Genomic DNA, 18,947 nt, shown 5'->3' with positions numbered 1-18,947 from the left:
CACCTGAGGGCAGAACAAGAAGCAATGGGTGGAAACTAATCAAGGAGAGAAGCAACTTAGAACTGATGAGAAATTTCCTGACAGAACAATTCATCAGTGGAACAATTTATCTCCAGGAGTTGTGAATGCTCCAACACTGGAAGTCTTTAAGAAGAGATTGGATAACCATTTGTCTGAAATGCTATAGGGTTTCCTGCCTTAGCAGGGGGTTGGACTAGAAGACCTCCAAGGTCCCTTCCAACTCTGTCATTCTATTCTATTCTAAATGAAAACTACCCCTATAGCTCAATGTTTCAAGATGTAGTTGCAATGAGTATGGAATAGGAATGAGTGGGCATCCAACTCCTGGGTAAAAATGAGCAAGTCAACATTTGCTGGCTGGGGAATTCTGGGAGTTGAAGTCCAGACATCTTCAAGTAGCCAAGGTTGAGAAACACTGGCTTAGGGGATTCAGCAGGGAGTACAAAGGAAAATACCTTTTTCTCTAAGACCGGAGTTTGCATTTGACTAATAGGAGTTTGAAAAAAGAAAGAAAACCTTTCAACTGATAATGCTGTAAGGCAAAAAAAAAATGATGGTAAAGATAAAAGGGGGGGGGTCCCTCTGGTTATAGCCGGCCGTCAGCCAAAATTCCACAAAACAGCCTATGAGCTTTTCCTCAAAACAATCTTTATCTCCCTGCACATAAACAGCTGTAAAATCTTGTTAAGACTTGAAATGGTTTTTTTTTCTATTTTAGCTACAGTGATGTTCTCCGTGGACAACAATTAACTCAGTCCCAATTGTTGGATTTCCTTTCCTTTCCTTTCCTCTCCTCTCCTCTCCTCTCCTTTCCTCTCCTTTCCTCTCCTCCCCCCCTCCTCCCCTCCTATCCAACTTGGGAAATTAGGCACCCATTGTTTTCCCTTCTGGGACATCTCTTCTGAGTGAAAACAGCAAGGAGGCCATGATTTTATAGGTCAAAACAACCACTTGTCAAATTTTACTGAGCTGAAAGAAATAAAGGGGAAAAAAACAGTCCACCTTTCATCATTCTTTTGCTGAACCTTTTCTTTCTTTCTTTCTTTTTTTCTTTCTTTCTTTCTTTCTTTCTTTTCTTTCTTTCTTTCTCTGTCTTTTTTCATTCCTTCCTTCCCTCCCTCTCACCATCCTCTTTCCTTCCTTCCTTTCTTTTTCTGTCTTTTCATTCCTTCCTTCCTTTCCTCCTTCCCACCATCATCCTTCCTTCCTTTCTTTCTAAAAGGCATTTTACCACTCTGCTACTGAACTCGGAGGAAAAAACCTCTTCTATGTCAGACTGCTTCGAAGCCTAGAACAAAATGGTATCCAGAGCGAAATTGAGGCGTCTCCCAAAGTACATAACAACCACTCGGAACAGTTGTGTAAGATCAGAGCACTTGTGTAATATCGAATGGGGAGGTGGCCTCCCATATTAAGGGCAGACTGAGGATGACATCATCCGTTCTTGCCCTGCACAACCGTAGGTGGTGTGTCCTTGAGATGTTGGGCAAGCAGGAAGTGCAAATCAGTCCAAAGACAGGAGATCCGACAATGTCCAGGGCTTATTCTGAACTAGTCCAAAGGTCTTACAGGGAAATGTTCTTTTTCTTCTGCAGAGGCCTAGATTCAAATATGCATAATCTGAGTTTGGGCTGTTTTCAACCTATGTCTCCATGAACGTCACAGTAGATATGTAACATAAGCAAGCCACTGAATTTTAGGCCTGAAAAGGGCAGAGCATGGAAGGGCTTTCTGTCCCCCCTCCTCAACTCCTCCAATTCTTTGATACATATTTAGCTACACATCAAGGATTTAGGAAAATGTTCATATTGTACCCCGATATTTTAAAAACCATTTCACACTTCAAGATCACTGTCTATAGAGAGTCTCCTTTAAACACAACAGCTCGGCAAGGACCCAATTCCAAACACTAACTACATGCAGTGAGTACAACTCTGTAATTTTTTTATTCCACTTTGTGTCAACAATCCTTGCCTGCATTGCTTTAAGATCGATGTAAAATTCTGAGGGTTCTTTTCAATCAATATCAATCTGAACATAACCGTAAAATATATTGGCCCTGAGATTTTTAGGTTTTCTCTTGTCCTAAACTCTCCCAGGCTGAATGTGAAGCCATGCACTACCTTTCTGTAGAGATTCTCAGTCATCCAGGTATGGTTGTCTCAAAGGTGCTTTTTCAGGAGTCAACTGGACTTTCTTATTTTTTATTGGAAGACGTTTCGCTTCTCATATATACCATATTTTTCAAAGTATAAAACACACCTCCCCTCCCCCCGCTAAAACAGTGGTTCCCAAACTTGGCAACTTTAAGACTTGTGGACTTTAACTCCCAGAATTCTCCAGCCAGAGCTGGCTGGAGAATTCTGGGAGTTAAAGTCCACAAGTCTTAAAGTTGCCAAGTTTGGGAACCACTGCCCTAAAAGATCATGGAAATGTTGGAGCATCTTATTCGCCGAATGCAGCCATTTTTGGCCTCCCGAAGCCCTGCCCCCACACCCCATTTTTGTGAAAAATGGGCCTTTTCACCCAAATAGGGGTTTTTGTCTTCCCCCACTCCCCAGAAGCACTCTGCAGGCTTCAGCAGAGCTGGGGGAAGGGAAAAATGCCCCCGTTTTGGTGAAAAATGGGGGCATTTTTGCCTTTCCCTAGCCCTGCTGAAGCCTGCAGAGTGCTTCTGGGGTCCAGGGAAGACAAAAACTTTTTTTTCTTACTTACCCCTTCAAAATCTTGGTGGATCTTATACACCGGTGCGTCTTATAGTCTGAAAAATATGGTAAATCTTCCATTCCCCACTGTCCTGTCAGAGCGGAAGAAGCTTCTTGGATGAGAAGCGAAACGTCTTCAAAGAAAAAAAAGCCAAGAAAGTCCAGTTGCCTCCTGAAAAAGCACCTTTGGGACAACCATGACCTGGATGACTGAGAATCTTTACAGACTTTCAGTTATACAATTTGGGATGAACACCCTTTGAATGGTGTGGAAGTAGGAATGGATTTCCATGGAAACATTGCAGACTACAGGAACCAGGAGCACTACTCAGGTGCTCACCCTGAGGACACACATAAATCTCCAAGTGCTTCAAGGACCCTCTGAAAGGATGTAAATGACCAACTGTCTGCAAGGAATGTAAATCCTTTCATTCCCAACCATCCTGTCAGAGCTGAAGAAGCTTCTTGGATGAGAAGCGAAATGTCTTGAAAGAAAAAACAAGAAAGTCCAGTTGCCTCCTGGAAAAAGCACCTTTGGGACATACACTACCTTCCTACAAGGCAAGATAAATGTCTGTTTCTTCCACCAATATTTGAAATTGGAGATTGGTTATCATCGATAGCATGTATACCTTAGTTTTCATTGAACTAGCAGGAACTGGCTATTTAGGTCCTGCAAAATCCTCTCCCCCCTAAGATTTCCAGATGTCTTTGTTCTCATAATCATCATCAATGTAACATACATTCCATCAATGTAACGATGTTTCAGAAGAAAGTCCTTTTCAACTTAATGGCAAAATAATCCAGAGATATCGATGAACGATTATGGTATTATTGGCCCAGATGAAAATTGAATAGATGAGTTTTGGGGCTGTTTTTCTTTCTTGACTACCTCGGACCGCTCAATTACTTTTGGCAAAGATGTCAGAAGTTCTAGTAATCAAATCCTATTTCACATGTAGTTTGGCGGTATAAAACATATTCCTGATATATCCCTTGGCACTGAATATGCTCTTCACCCAGATTTACTAGCAGGATTAAAATATAGGAAATGTTAACTTTTCTTCCCTCTGTTTCATCCCTCTTCATATTTTACAGTGAGAATAAAGACTAATAGCTTTCACTGATTTTTGAGCAGATGCTCACAAGAAGAATTATATTTACAAACATGGAAAACCAGGGACGTGGCAGTAACTGAATTCATTTTACTTCTAAGTGGGCATATACAGGGTTGCATTTAGAATGTCAGCAATACAACAGACTTGCCCATTGGGGTTCCCCCCAAAAAAACTTTCCACAACAGTTTATTAGACTCATGTCCAGACAGCAAGAAACCCCCTCAATGACTGCTAGAGATGGTAATAAAGATCTAGAGGTTGTTGAGATTTTAATAATTTCTTGTCGTCACATAATCATGTGGATTTGATTATCCCAAACATGGTAGGCCTGGGTTAGTATCATTCAGTAAGAAATATTTCACATCGAAGTTCATAAGCCAAATGTCCTATTTAGCAGATTCCCAGAGATAACTTTTTTTAAATCATAAAACTATTTTCAAGAACCAAAGCCACATGGACCTGGTTAAATGGTTTATGAATGAGTTTCCGCTTGAAAACAATTATTCCATTAAATCTATTTTTGAAATAGATTTCCCATAGCCGTGTATGCATATTCTTTTTAATATTTCTCTGTTGCAAATGAATCCATTCGAGTGAAATGTATTAGACCCCTGAAAATGCTTAGTATATGTCTCGGTTGCAACTTCCTGCTTTGAAGAACTATTTAATAAGATAGTCCTGACTATCCTGGTATGGACCTTCCTAATTCATCATAAAATAGTTGCAGAATAATCCCTATATATTCAACAACTTTTAATGACCTGCAAAATGGGAGTTAGAACACATCCGGTTTCAATCCAAAAATAGCAGAAAAACCTTAAAAATCATATGTACTAACTAGGCAAACACTATAAACTGCACACATACACATATGTACATGCGCACACACACAAATTACAGCCTTACCTTATTGTGCAATTGAAACATAATAGCCTGCTAAGCAGCTCCTTCCTTTTATAGTTAAACACATTTTCTTTCTGTTGTGAGAACAATACACTAGAGTATCAGATCAAAATTGCAAAAGTCCAAATGACCCCCTAGATAGCAACATAGAGAAACTCTTAGCACTCTGCTTCCATCTACTGGTCATTCCTATTCTTGCATCTGAAAAAGACTACGTAATCCAGAGATGGGTTCCTACCAGTTCGCACCTATTCGGTAGAACCGGTTTGTCAAATCTACCGAACCGGTTAGAAGAGGTTCCACCAGTGGACCCGGAAAGCAGGCCACACCTACAGAAGAGATTCCAAAATTTTTTGAAACCCACCATTGATGTAGTCCCATACCACATTCTAATCATGATGACAAGGAGGGGAATGTATTTATTGTTAACAATTATTTATAAGTTTCCTCCACTAATAACATAAGAAAGGTCACATCATCATAAAAAACAATGACAAAGTACTACCAAATAGACAATTTATAAAATGTGATATTATCAAGCATCACAGAAACATACCCTATCCCGGGTAGAGAATACAACATTAAAAAAAACAGACATTACTTTCTAACTTGCTTGGCATCTTATGTATTAAATAAGAACCTTCACAATGGCCTTATTTATATGGAAATGAAAATATATACCTGAGAATGATATGGCTGCTCCATTGTTTGGTAATTCAAAGTGAGGATTGGAGAACTAGTGGGATCAAAGGTTGCCAAAATGTCCAACCTTGTCTCATTAACCGAAGGTGATGTCTGATGAAAATACCTTGACTGAAGTCTTTTTTTTGGGGGGGGGGAGATCAAGTATCTTAGCCTCTTAGAAGATGTCCTTTAGGGCTGCCCTTGCTTCACTTAACCAAGACATTTCCAGAAACACTCCACTAGTGGCTGTTGTGCTGCCTCCTCTGACTTCCATTACAACAGACATGGCATACCTCTAGATGCTAGGACACGTGAAAATTTTCTGACACTGTTTCTGGTCATTACAAAGGATGAAAGCTTTCGGCCTTGGGGATTTAACCTCCCAAGCTGTGACAGCTTGCACGTTGCCCTGGGCTTAGCTATGGAAGACGTCTTAATTTGTGGCATTGCTTAAAATGGCCCTGAGCAGGATTTGGATTATTTAACTCTGAAGTTAATTTTAGCCCTCCAATCTTTGTGGGCTCATTCCTTGCTGTGTCCAGTACAAAGTTGTTCTGTTGGAGAAGAGAAGTAGTTGGATGAAGAGGAATAAAATTGCTGGTTTTCTATTAGCCATTAAATATAATTTCTCCTTTGCCCATGCAAATCAGTGCTCAGAAACAATCCCAACTGCTTGAATTGTTACAGTTAGGCCAATGCTAGCTAAAAATATCTTACCTATTCCTAAGCGGTTACAGAAGTCACTCTTAAAGACAAATCACAAATTCCACTAAATTCTGCATTTGTAGCCATACTGTTGTTTTATCCATGCCCCTATGTATAAATGAATCTGTATAGGCAGTTAGATTTGATCTCCCAGTTTTTATTTTTAGAAAGGATATATTGTAAAAATAGGATTTACTTCCAATTTCAGTAGGATTTTCTCCACAGGACATTGGACTGGCTTCTTAGTTCTTAGTTCTTCTTAGTTCTAGGTTGCTTCTCTCCTTGATTAGATTTCCATCTATTGCTTCTTGTCCTACCCTCAGGTGATTTGGAAAATTTGTGGTGGCCCTTAGATATTGGAACACTGCTAGCATATCATCCCTCGTCATATCACAGATTCTAAGGTAACTAGAGGAGCTTCAGGATTTCAGTCTTGGGGGAAAAAAACATATGTCTTGCTGATCTTTGGAATGTGAAGATGACAATGACAATGGGGGAACATTGTCCCCAAGCTGCCTCTTTTCCCTTGTAGATCTCAGCCAGTTCAGTTATTGAGTTGCTACAGAAGATAACAGAATAACAGAGTTAGAAAGGACCTTGGAGGACTTCTAGTCCAACCCTCTGCTCAAGCAATAAACCCCATAACATTCTGGAAAAATGATTGTCCAATCTCTTCTTAAAAAACCCCCAGTGTTAGAGTACCCACAAGTTCTGAAGGCAACCTGTTCCACTGGTTGACTGTTCCATCAGGAAATTTCTTCTTAGTTCTAGGTTGCTTCTCTCCTTGATTAGTTTTGCTTCTTGTCCTGCCTTCAGGTGCCTTGGAGAATAGCTGGACTCCCTCTTCTTTGAGGCAGCCCCTGAGATATTGGAACACTGCTAGCATATCATCCCTCGTCATATCACAGATTAAATGTGTGAGGCCTTGAATAATAAGAGTGGGGAAAAAAACAAAGAATGAACCAGATTGATCGTGGCTGTGTATCCATGTTCAGAAGTGCATAGTAGACATATCAGATGTCAGATCTCACAGGGTCGGCCTCCTCCGGGTTCCGTCCACCAGCCAATGCCATCTGGCTACTACCCGGGGGAGGGCCTTCTCTGTAGCAGCTCCGGCCCTTTGGAATGAACTCCCCGCAGAGATCCGGACCCTCACCTCTCTCCAGGCCTTCCGGAAAGCCATCAAAACCTGGCTGTGCCGGCAGGCCTGGGGTTGATGAGTTCCCCTCCCCTCTCGACTGGTATGGCTGTGTGATTTTCGTGTATTTTAATTATGTGTACTGTTGTTTATGTTCCCTTTCCCCTTTGAGTTGTTCGCCGCCCTGAGTCCCTCCTGGAGAAGGGCGGTATACAAATAAACCAAATACAATACAATACAATAACAGTGGCAAAGTGCTCTCACATCTCCACTCTTCTTGCTCTTACAGAATCACATCCATCACCTCTGTTCAGGGTAGTTTGTTTCCTCTTCCTCTTCTGGAAAAGTAGAAATGAAGTTCCTCCTGGAGGCTGCTATGACATGCTTGGAGACAAAATCACTTGCATTTGCTCTGAATTTGTATCTACTTGGAGGTTTCCACTAGAGTGGACCAGGGTACTGTTTTGAAATATTATCTGGGATCTTTTAAGTTTGGGAAAACTGAGATTGCGAATAAAGCCCTCTGCAGTATCAGCTTCAGTGCATTTGATCCATGTTACGCTGACATATTGGTATAGCCAAGCCGGGCATGTGTGATTAGATTTGAGGTGGTCAATGCTTCTTGAGGGCCGGTGTCCATTCTCCTAAATACGTTTGTGGTATTCCTCTTCCTGAAGAAGCCTTATCTCAGTATAGCTCCTTAGACAACTATTGGCCAATCTTCAGGCTTTCTTTTTCAGGGGAGGGTTTGAAGAAAATGGTTGGATTCTAACTGCAGAGGATCACAGAGGGAATAGATTTCCTATTGAGGATTTAGGTGTGGGCATGGGATGGAAACAACATTGTTTGAAGACAGTTTGATGATTTTTGACAGGACCTGGATGGATGATTGTTCCTAGGCCTATTAGAAATCTCATTGAAATTTGACATCATTGACCAGGTATCCTACTGAACACCTGCAAAGATTTGGGCTTTGAGGTACTATATTACTACTAAGTGGGTGGTTCCAGGTGGTGTGTGTGAAGGAAGAAATGTTACACCATGATTCCTTCCGTGTAGGATTGATGAGTTTTGTTTTGGTCTCTCTATGCAATGTAACATCTATGTGATGCTCTTGATGAAAGTTATGTGTGAGTATCAATTCACGAAGGTTACCCAGCTGTACTTCGCTACTTTGGGCCAGATTGGAATGCGAGAAAAGTCCTGGCTTGCTCCCTCAAGTCTTATAAAGGCCTGGATGGGTTGAAACAAGCTCAGATTAAATCCTTGCAAGACAAAATTGCTGTTTGTTGCCGATCTGCTTAATCTGACTTGAATCAAATTCCAACTCTGGCTTTGAATAGGATCACCCTCCCACTGCAGGATCAGGTCCACAATTTGGGGTCCTCCTGGATTTGAGGGGTCCTGATTGAGCAATAAGCAGAAGACCTGGCTAGTTTGCCCAAGTGTTTAATGTGCAGCAGGTGAGGGACCAAGATTATCTCCCCAATATAATTAATCTTAGCAGCTGCAGGTGACTTGCTTAGCAAAGATGGTGGATATGAGAATGTAAGCCCATCACAATCATGTGATGCTAAGTCACAATGGAATTGCTGGTTCCCATTGTAGTTGTTAAGTAAGGATTATCCACACTCTGGAGCAATCAGAAAAAAAAATGATTGGAGCTGGCTTTATATTTTTCCATCTGTTGGAAGGCTAGTTTAATACAATTCTTTCAAGGAACCCATGTGTTTCCATGTGAGACAGCCTGCCATCAGCTTATTTTATTGCAAGTATTATAGGAACATGAAGAGTAAACTTATTTCACCTTTTTAACCAAAGTTTCTGAGAAGTCTAGTTATAATTTCAATATGTCCTTCTTCGTTCCAGGTGGGCCTCCCACCATTTACACACAATGTACCCAAATACTGTACAACAGCATGTGAATCCCAACACAGATCTTTCCAGACTTTGTAGTTTCTGTTGCAATTTTGCAAATCTGTGATAGCAGGTTAATTGTACTGCCTCCCCCTTTTGCCTATCCTATTGAAGGAAGAGAGGCAGGCAAAGATAGAAAGAATGAATTATTACTTGGTAATAACAATCGAGTAGTTGAAAAAGAGGACGCGGTGGCTCAGTGCCTAAGATGCTGAGCTTGTTGATCAGAAAGGTCAGCAGTTTGGCGGTTCGAATCCCTAGCTCCGTGTAACAGAGTGAGCTCCCGTTACTTGTCCCAGCTTCTGCCAACTTAGCAGTTCGAAAGCATGTAAAAAATGCAAGTAGAAAAATAGGAAGCACCTTTGGTGGTAGGTAACAGTGTTCCATGCGCCTTCAGCATTTAGTCATGTCAGACACATGACCGCTGTCTTCAAACAGCACTGGCTCTTCGGCTTTGAAACAGAGATGAGCACCGCCCCCTAGAGTTGGGAATGACTAGCAAATATGTGTGAAAGGAACCTTTACCTTTAGGTGAAAAAGAGAGAAAAAAACCTTTACAACTTGTCAAGTCTGCAGGCATATGAATCCTAAAAGATTCACTGTAAAGCTGTTGTGGGTTCAAAGAGAGCTTGACATTTCTTTTGCCTTCATGTTTTGCTTCAGTTACCTATAATCTCCAGAGCAAAACATTTCCTCGACCAATATTATATGCTCTTGTTAGGAAAGCAATGTGTTGTTAATGGTCCTTCCTTGGCAAGCTAGTCTCTGTGGAGAAACTCTAGAGGAAGAGTGAGGTCTGCCATCCATGTGCTGTTAGCTAATTTTCTTTTCGGAAGGAGTGGCTTTGGAGCAACGTATGGCTGCTAAGGGCTGCCTCAGGGAGCCGTGCTTCATAATCTCTTTTTTATAGGCTCAAAGATCCTGAGAGGTTTACGTTGCTCCTGAAATCTTTGTAGACCAAAGGTTACACATGGCAATCTCTCCGTTTCCCTCTCTCTGAGTGCGCGTATATAGTCCCTCAATATAACTGTAATATCTATGAACCACCAACATTTATCAGGCAAATAAATCTTGATCAAAGAGGACTCCTGACTCGAGGTTATAGTCATGTCTTAATCTAGGATGTGGTGTTCACTTCTTCACCATTTCCTGTTCATTCCTTCTTGCTCCCTCCACTCTCCTGAACTGAGGCAATTTTGTGTCCCCTGTGAGTCCCATCTCCATTGAATTGCTTTGGTTTTTTTGAGTGCTTGTATGCATATTGTATGTCTGTGTGCCTGTTTGTGTACATATTTCTGAAGTCCTTATGGTCTCCGGTCTTGCTCAGTCCTCCTTCTTGATTATGGCTGGGGCTGCTTTATTGGAAATCCCATAATCTAATGATATTGTTATTAATGTGTAGGAGGGTGTTTCATATGTTTCAGCATGCTTGATGACTTATTACACTATTCTTGCTGGATATACTCAGGGTCTAGAAGCTCATGTTAACTTTTATGTGTGGAAAAACGCAGAGAAAGACAAATAAATGCATGCAAAATTGCCATAAGTGTTACCTTCTTCCAGTTCTGATTTATTCTTTGCTCACAGCTCCCTCTTCTGGTTCCTTCCATATCAGTAATCCCCCTTCATAAATATGCAAACTTTTCTGTTTGTTTTCCTACTGTGACATAGAATAGCATTTCTTAATTGTGGAATGGTGGGGCTGTGATCTAATTGAGCATCAGATTAGGATTCATTGCCATACTGTGAGAATAAACAAGCATGTGTAATAAGATTAGTGGTTACCAATTGCAAGGTTAATAATAATAATGTGCAGAAATCTGCACACACACACACACACACACACACACACACACACACACACGTGTTATATTATGTTCTTACAGCTCAAACAATTTTATCTACTGTGTAAAAAAGAAATAAGAGATAGTAAGCCAAAGAAATGAAAATCATGAGATAAGAAATCGAAACAAAAACTTAACTAAAACTAGTGTGTTACTATTGTTTTGAGCCTTCAACTTAGTCTTGGCTCTTGGCGACTGCCTGGAATAACTCCTGCAGTTTTCTTGGCAAGGTTTTTCAGAAGTGGTTTGACGTTGCTTGCTTCCTAAGCCTAAAAGAGAAGGACTGGGCCAAGGTCACTCATGTAACTTTCTGTCTAAGGTGGGGCTTGAATCCATGATCCCCCAGTTTCTAGCCCAGTGCCTTCAATCACAACACCAAGCTGGCTTTGACAAAAATGAATTGATACCAGTTCATGCTCTTTGTCCTTGAAAACATCCATACGTATAACACATACTGTATATATCCCCCTTCTTAAGATTGACTTCTGTTCTCCTTTCCTTTTTCAGGTTCTCATCAACACGGTCTGATTGTTGCCTTCTCTATTTTTCTCTATTCTCATAGCAATAGCAGTTAGACTTATATACTGCTTCACAGTGCTTTACAGCCCTCTCTAAGTGGTTTACAGAGCCAGCATTCCCCCCCCCAACAATCTGGGTCCTCATTTTAACGACCTTGGAAGGATGGAAGGCTGAGTCAACTTTGAACTGGTTAGGATCGAACTCCTAGCAATTTTCACATGTTTATAAACTCCATGCCACAAGATCAGATTCTTCAGATCTATTGCAGTACATCTTCCCCTTTCTTTTGCTTCCTTTTCATTTTATTTCAAAGGCATATGGCATATTATGCAACTATTATTCTTTTATTCATTTCCTATGGTACTTTATATGTGCTAATTTATAATTTACTCCTCCTACATTCCAGATCACAGTCCTCCATGTGTCCTAGCTGTTACCTGATGGACCCATGGATACTAATTTCCATTGCCCATTATGGCTTTGATCAATTAAAACTGTCACATAGTTTATATGTACTGTATGTATGTATGTATGTATGTATGTATGTATGTATGTATGTATGTATGTATGCAATATACAGTGTACACACACAAGCAAATGCACATATATATGCATGTGCACACACACTCATACACACACACACCCACACACCCACACCAGGCGTGGGTTCTGGCAGTCACAACTGCTGGTTTGCTCGTGAGCACAGCGCACATGCTTGATGTATGCTGCGTGCGCATGCGCAGTGCAATAAAAATTTTTCTGTGCATGTGCAGAAGCCAAAAACAAGATGGCGCTGCCTATGGCTTTGCCCGGAGAACTGGTTTGGGGGCATGGCTGGCCTGGGTCGCTGCCGGTTCCAGCGACCCAGACTGCCAAACTACTACCGGTTCGGCCAAACGAGTCCGAACCAGTAGGAACCCATCACTGACACACACACATATGATAGGGACAAAGGGCAAAGTTAGTTGAGGCATATTTGCTACAAGAAAAACCAAAGCCTTCCAAGCATGTTTAGACTATTATATTAGGATCTCTAATCTAAAGGCTATCTTGTAAACCAATAGGCTGTTGTAAAAGAGCATATAAAGAGCATCTAAGGAGGGTGCCTACACACACACACACACACACACACACACACACACACACACACACACACATTAGGGTCACATGTTGAAAAACCAGAAAGTTTTCTTCTGGTACATGTGATCTTATCATGTTTCTAACTTATTGCCAAGGTCTTTTAGGATTTCCTTTGAACGTATTTCTGACCTTTTAATGCGGGCAATCAGTAAGGATGCTGCCACTGTTGTTTCACGTTGTTGTTACTCTCTCCCTCACTCTGCATGAAAGGGGTTTCTTCATGGTTATTTCCGCCTGTCCTTTAACTGAAACTTATGAAGGCAACAAAGACTGTTGAAGTTGATAATTGCCACTATGATGGCACAGTAGTTGTTAGGATTGATGTGCTACAGGTGAAGAACTATAGGTTTGTGAAATGACATAAGAAATGGAACAATATCTTTGGAAAGTGAGATAGGTGGCGTATAAATTAAATAAATAAATAAACAACTCCACAGTGCTAATATTACATCAAACAGGTTTTGAATAGCTTAAAAAACTGTTGATATTAAATGATGTCCAAAGATACAATGTCTGTCTGTCTGTCTCACTTTCTCTTCCAGTGTACTTCCTGTTTCTCCAAACAAACCACAAGGTGGAGTAGATTGATTATAAATCTCTTAGAGTCAGCCACATCTTGGAAAATGCACAAGGGACGCAGTTGCTTCCGAAGCATGTGACTCACATAAAAATCACTAGCACAATAAGTGCAGGAGGATGACAGACTGTTGCACAATTCCCCTATGAATTTGATATGTCTTTTTTCCTCCATTGTTAGTTTATTTATACAATGTGGAATGAAGTACATCTCGCCTTCCTCCAATGAATCTGTCCTTCTGGCAACTACCAGCCATCCCTCCCTCATGCTACACAATGCACAAGATCTCGTGTGATCAGCATCCCTGCTAGATTTTAGCCATTGTTGAGATCTCCATGGGGAGTACTGCCATGTGGAAAGGTATTTCACCAGCCACTGCAAGAAGAAAGTGGTTGGATTTTTAAGGCCACATGACATGGGATGCAGTAGCCGCCATATTTTTTTATTTTTATGTTCATTTTATTGCTGCTGATGTTCATGGTGTTTCTAAGGAGGGCTTTGAATGATTGGAGCGAAGTCACGGGTAGTAGGAGAAATAGCATTCTTCTTTGCAGGAAGTACATATTATTTTCCTTGTTGAATTGCCCCTGAATCTGTTGTGAGCTGTGTATAGGGCAGTGTTGGTGAACCTTTTCGGCACCGAGTGCCGAAACAGGAGCGTGTGCATGGTGGGAAAACCGGAAGAGCAGCTTCCTGCTGCCCATGCATGGGAGTGCTGGAAATCGGAAGAGCAGTTCTCTGGCACGCAAGTATGCATTGGGAAGCAGAGCTTCTAGTTTCCAGTGTGTGCTTTCTGGTGTGCATGTGCGTGCAAAGACCAACTGGTCAGGGCGCCAGAACCCGGAAGAGCAACGGATGATGGTTGGCATGCCCGGAGAGATGTCTCTGCGTGCCACTTCTGGCACGCATGCCATAGGTTCACCATCATAGGTATAGGGGTCACACCTTATACTACATTCCTGTGGACTTTCCAGCAGCTTCAGGAAAAGTGATTATGATGAGGAAAACATATCTCTGCTTTGCTGAACTCAAGTCTCTTGAACCTGAAAACTCTGAAAAGTAACGCCGAACAAAACAAATGTCCCAGTAAGGCAGGTTCATATGTCAGATTCAGCTGTGGATTTCCTCTAGTGAGTATGGTGCCATTTTCAACATCTGTCTCGATCCCCTGCCTTTTACCTGTGATTATTGCCTTATTGCACCATTTAACCCTCAAATGGATACTACTTTGTATCCTTGGTGTACGAGCCCATCTGGATTAATGTGATCCAAGATAGATAGTGCTTTTTTCTGAATTAAACCTTTTTTTAGTGTAATCAATTTTGCAAAGCTACCCATCTCAACAAGTGACTCTTTGATAAATGACAACAGTAAAAACTTCATGAAATGATGGTAGAACTGTGTATGTGTGCATTTGTCCACTAATTTAGATTTATAGTTAACTGAATTGTGCAAATGCTACCATGGGGCCTTCCTCCACTGCTCTTTTGAACTGTTGTTGTTCTGGCATGAGATTTTCTGCCCCCATTGCCAATCCATGTCCTGCACCCGGTACATATAGATAAAACATACAAAGAATCACATACTTTCTGCAATCTATCTTTCTGCTATATAGGATGGATGGATGGATGGATGGATGGATGGATGGATGGATGGATAGGCGGGCGGGCGGGCGGGCGGGTGGGCGGGCAGGCAGACCAGACAGATGATTAAAAATATGCAAAGAATTGCATACTTTCTGCAATCTATCTTTCTGCTATATAAGATAGATAGATGGCTGGCTGGCTGGATGGATGGAAAGGTAGGCAGGCAGGCAGGCAGGCAGGCAGGCAGGCAGGCAGGCAGGCAGGCAGGCAGGCAGGCAGGCAGACCAGACAGATGATTAAAAATATGCAAAGAATTGCATACTTTCTGCAATCTATCTTTCTGCTATATAAGATAGATAGATGGCTGGCTGGCTGGCTGGATGGATGGAAAGGTAGGTAGGCAGGCAGGCAGGCAGGCAGGCAGGCAGGCAGGCAGGCAGGCAGGCAGGCAGGCAGACCAGACAGATGATTAAAAATATGCATATAATTACATACTTTCTGCAATCTATCTTTCTGCTACATAAGATAGATGGATGGATGGATGGATTATAAAATATGCAAAGAATCATATACTTTCTGCATATGTTGTTTTCCCCTTCTCAAGTAAAAATAATAATAGAATGTGAATAGCAAAGCTAGGCTGCAAGCATAAAGAATGTGACAACAATATCTTTCTACTGCCACCAAATTTTATACTGAATACTTCTTATTACGTAACTTTCTCTGTGTTGCAGTCAAAACCCGTACCCCACTTGCCTTGACTTTACATCTGCAGTTGCATCACAAACAGCCTCAGTGTATGCTCTGATTTTGTAGCTGTAATTTCTCAAACCTGGTGCCATTCAGATGTTTTAAATTATATTGCCTATCATCCTATTGTGGTGGTTGGAGCCGATGGCTGTGGTCATCCCAAACGTCTAGAAAGCATCACATTGTAGAATCCCCAGGGCTGACAACTGAGTTGGGCACGAACAAAAGATTCACATGGCAATTTATTTAATGAAATCAACTTTCCTGCAGATTTCACTGAAAGCCTCTTGGGTTAATGTTATTCCTCGGCAACCTCATCATCCTCTGAGGTATCCGGATCCTCCAAAGAATCTTCTCCAGATTGATGATTCCAAATCACAGTCAGGTTCATGTTCTGCCGAGCTGGGGTTCCATTGTAATGGACGCCACTGGCAAAGAGGCATTGCCGCAAGTTCCAGCAAATGATGTAATAGACAGAAAAGAGCCACAGGACCAGCCCAGCCAGGAAACCAGCGATCAGCAATCGCGTAGCTGGGCCAATGTACTGCTGCAGACTCAGAGTGAAGTGGTGCAAAGGAAACGGGAGCCACTTCTGAAAGAAAGTCTTCAAGCACCAATTCTTCTCCTTCAGAAAGGCCTTCCTGGGCTTCTGGATGGGGCCCTGACGGCTTCTACGGATGGGTGCCCTGTTTTCAATCACCAACAGTGATTTTGGGGCTGCCCCTGTTTGATTTTCCTCCGTATTCCATTTTGGTTCCAGACTCCTGTTCTTGTTGAGGCTCTTCTTCAACTCCCTGGAAACATCAGGGCGGCCAATTTGTCGGAGAGCTCGAGCCAGGCGGTCCCAGTCAATGAAGCCCTTCTGCATCTCCAGCCAGTGGCCAAGACTTTCTTTGCATTGGTCCATGTTGGAGATGTCTTGCCATTGGCTAGAAGGAACGAGTTCTTTCTCCTCCGATAGTTCTGTATCTTTCTGGGTGATGGCGAGTAGAAGGTAGAGCTCATGGCATTCTTCTGTGTTCAGGAGCTCCGAGATGCTACCCAAGATGGTGGTTGCTGGACCACTTATTGCCATTTTAGTGTAGGACGTGTATGTGGCCAGTAAGAGGAGGAAGACTCCCGTTAGTGCCAACATGGTGGGAAAGATGGGATTAATAACCTTAGATTAAGATCAACTCTGATATTCTACATTTAGTACTCTGGCTGGCTGGTTGCAGGACTAGTCATGTTGTCTGGCTGCCTTTGTCATCCTTGGACACTCCTCTTCCAGCTGGGGGCCCCTATGAGGTCAGTGAAACCTCATAACCTGATCTCACAGCTCCTGCCCAGAGGAAATACTGAGGTTTTTGCTAGGTGGGCATTTTATAGTCATTAGGAGCAAAAAGGATGGCGTGCATCGAAATGAATCACATCAGAAACAGTAGTACTTTTGGCTAAGTACACATAACAGGGCTGACACACATACTGATTATAATGAATATCTGTTCTCAAATAGCATCTGCAAAAGGCATTATATCAGTGGTGTTGATCAGTTATAAACTTTAGCACATCACCCAGTTCTAAATTTCAGTCCCACGCCCTCCAGAATAATTCTTGAGGTTATAGCCCGCTCTATATGGAAATATTCAGATGTGGGAAGGCTGCCCCAGAGTACATCAGCAAAGCTACCTACTAGGGTAATGGGAAATACATAAACAGGCAAAGTTGAAATAGGGCCACGGCATGAGCCTTTCCATTTGCCAATGATTGACATCACGAGCAGCAACCTCTGAGTTTTCTAATTGTCTTCAGTATTTTCAGAACTCAGAATGATTTCAGCAAGTATCATCTTTGGTTTGCAAGTTTGGATCTTGCAAGGAACAACGTTAACCAATCATTGTTAATGCTGCATCATTTTGAACTAGCTAGTAGTGATGATACAGAATGCTGGTCAGTTACTGTTCTTTTTTTCTTTCAATAGTTGAGTGTTCTGCCCTGGAGCAGTAAGCAATACATAAATTAATGAAGAGCCTTTCACCTTCTCTTCACACACACGCGCGCGCGTGCGCGCACACACACACACACACACAATTACTAGCATCCCTACCCCCAGGTCTCTGTATTTTTCCACTTGTACTTAGACCTATTTGCCTGGTGATCTGCAAAATATTCCACGAATTGGCCATTTATGGGAATGATCGCTGCTATAACTCTTAACCAATGCAAGGTTTATAGTTCACTATGATGCCAGATATAGACTGCTGTATTCAAGGGCATTTTCCATGTACAAGGATTCTGGGGGCAAATGATTTAACTAGATCAACTCAAATGCTAAGAAAGAGCTGGATAGTGGAGGATGTTTGACTGACAATGAAAGGAGAGAATATGTTTTTTAAATGTGGATTTCATCCATTTTTTGAAATGAAACAAACTGTGCAGACCAGCGAAAACTCAAAATTAAATCAGTATGGATCCATATTCCTTACAATTTGGATGTTTTAAAAGGGTAGGGCTGTGTGATTGATGGAAGAAGGGTGATGTATCAGCTGGCAAATGCACAAAACTATATTGTCTTTCTGGAAATCTGGCTACTTCCCTTTTCCATTCCTTTCTTCTCTTTCTCTCTCCTTTAGGCCATTATCCCACCCTAACCCTATACATCTTTTAGTATCACTATTAAGTCATTATGGAATCTGACCTTGCTACAGTTATATTAGCACCATGATGTTGGATGGTGCTAGAAGATGCTATAAGGGACCAGTGGAATGGGACTATGTTTTCTCTGTGTTAAATGCCCCGTCAAGCTTGGCTGCTCTTTTATTCCCTTCAGCTTCCTCTTTTGTCTTATGTCTCTTCTCATCATCTGCCCTTTAGTGGTTTTGGTGGGGTTGCTGCTTTCTATGAGAACAAAGTCCATCAGTCCTCCTGTAACTCATGCTAGGTCTTTACAGCTGTTTCTTTGTTGCTTTGACTGCCTTATTTAACATGGTATGAAAATGGGTTTTAATTATCTGAAATTCTACATGTCCACTTATCCATTTCAAAATAAGTTCTTTTCTATTTATTCCTAGGAAAATTTCTTTTCCTTTCTTTCTATTGAATAGTGTCCCTCTCAGAAAAAGTAGATATGCTGTCTTAAGTTTTGTAGAATCTAGGCAAATGTAGTAACATTAGATTAAGCTTCTCCTAGGCAATCAGAAGAACAAGACAAGCAGGCAGAAGATCAGGGAGAAATTACACAATTTGAAGGAAAACTTTGGGTGGCCACTTTACAGAAACCTCTAAGAGGGTTGCTATATTTTTAACAGGACCGTAGTTATCACTCTTAGAAGCCTCCTGGTTACGCCCTGATGCTATTAAT

General features: G+C 41.6%; 1 protein-coding gene across 1 annotated transcript; it reads right to left on the bottom strand.

Annotated features, from left to right (window-relative positions):
* Window positions 1-15,751: 15,751 nt before the first annotated feature.
* Window positions 15,752-16,801, bottom strand: LOC148048239 (uncharacterized). Its single transcript, XM_087707864.1, has one exon. The coding sequence runs from the start codon at window positions 16,740-16,742 to the stop codon at window positions 15,906-15,908; it is 837 nt and encodes a 278-aa protein (XP_087563990.1). The 5' UTR covers window positions 16,743-16,801; the 3' UTR covers window positions 15,752-15,905.
* Window positions 16,802-18,947: the final 2,146 nt, after the last annotated feature.

The sequence above is a fragment of the Thamnophis sirtalis genome, unplaced genomic scaffold (genome assembly GCF_051295495.1).
Source record: "Thamnophis sirtalis isolate CommonGarterSnake01/CBP01778 unplaced genomic scaffold, rThaSir2_p1.2 scaffold_3, whole genome shotgun sequence".
Classification (NCBI taxonomy): Eukaryota; Metazoa; Chordata; class Lepidosauria; order Squamata; family Natricidae; genus Thamnophis; species Thamnophis sirtalis.
This window is presented reverse-complemented; position numbering and strand designations above follow the sequence as displayed.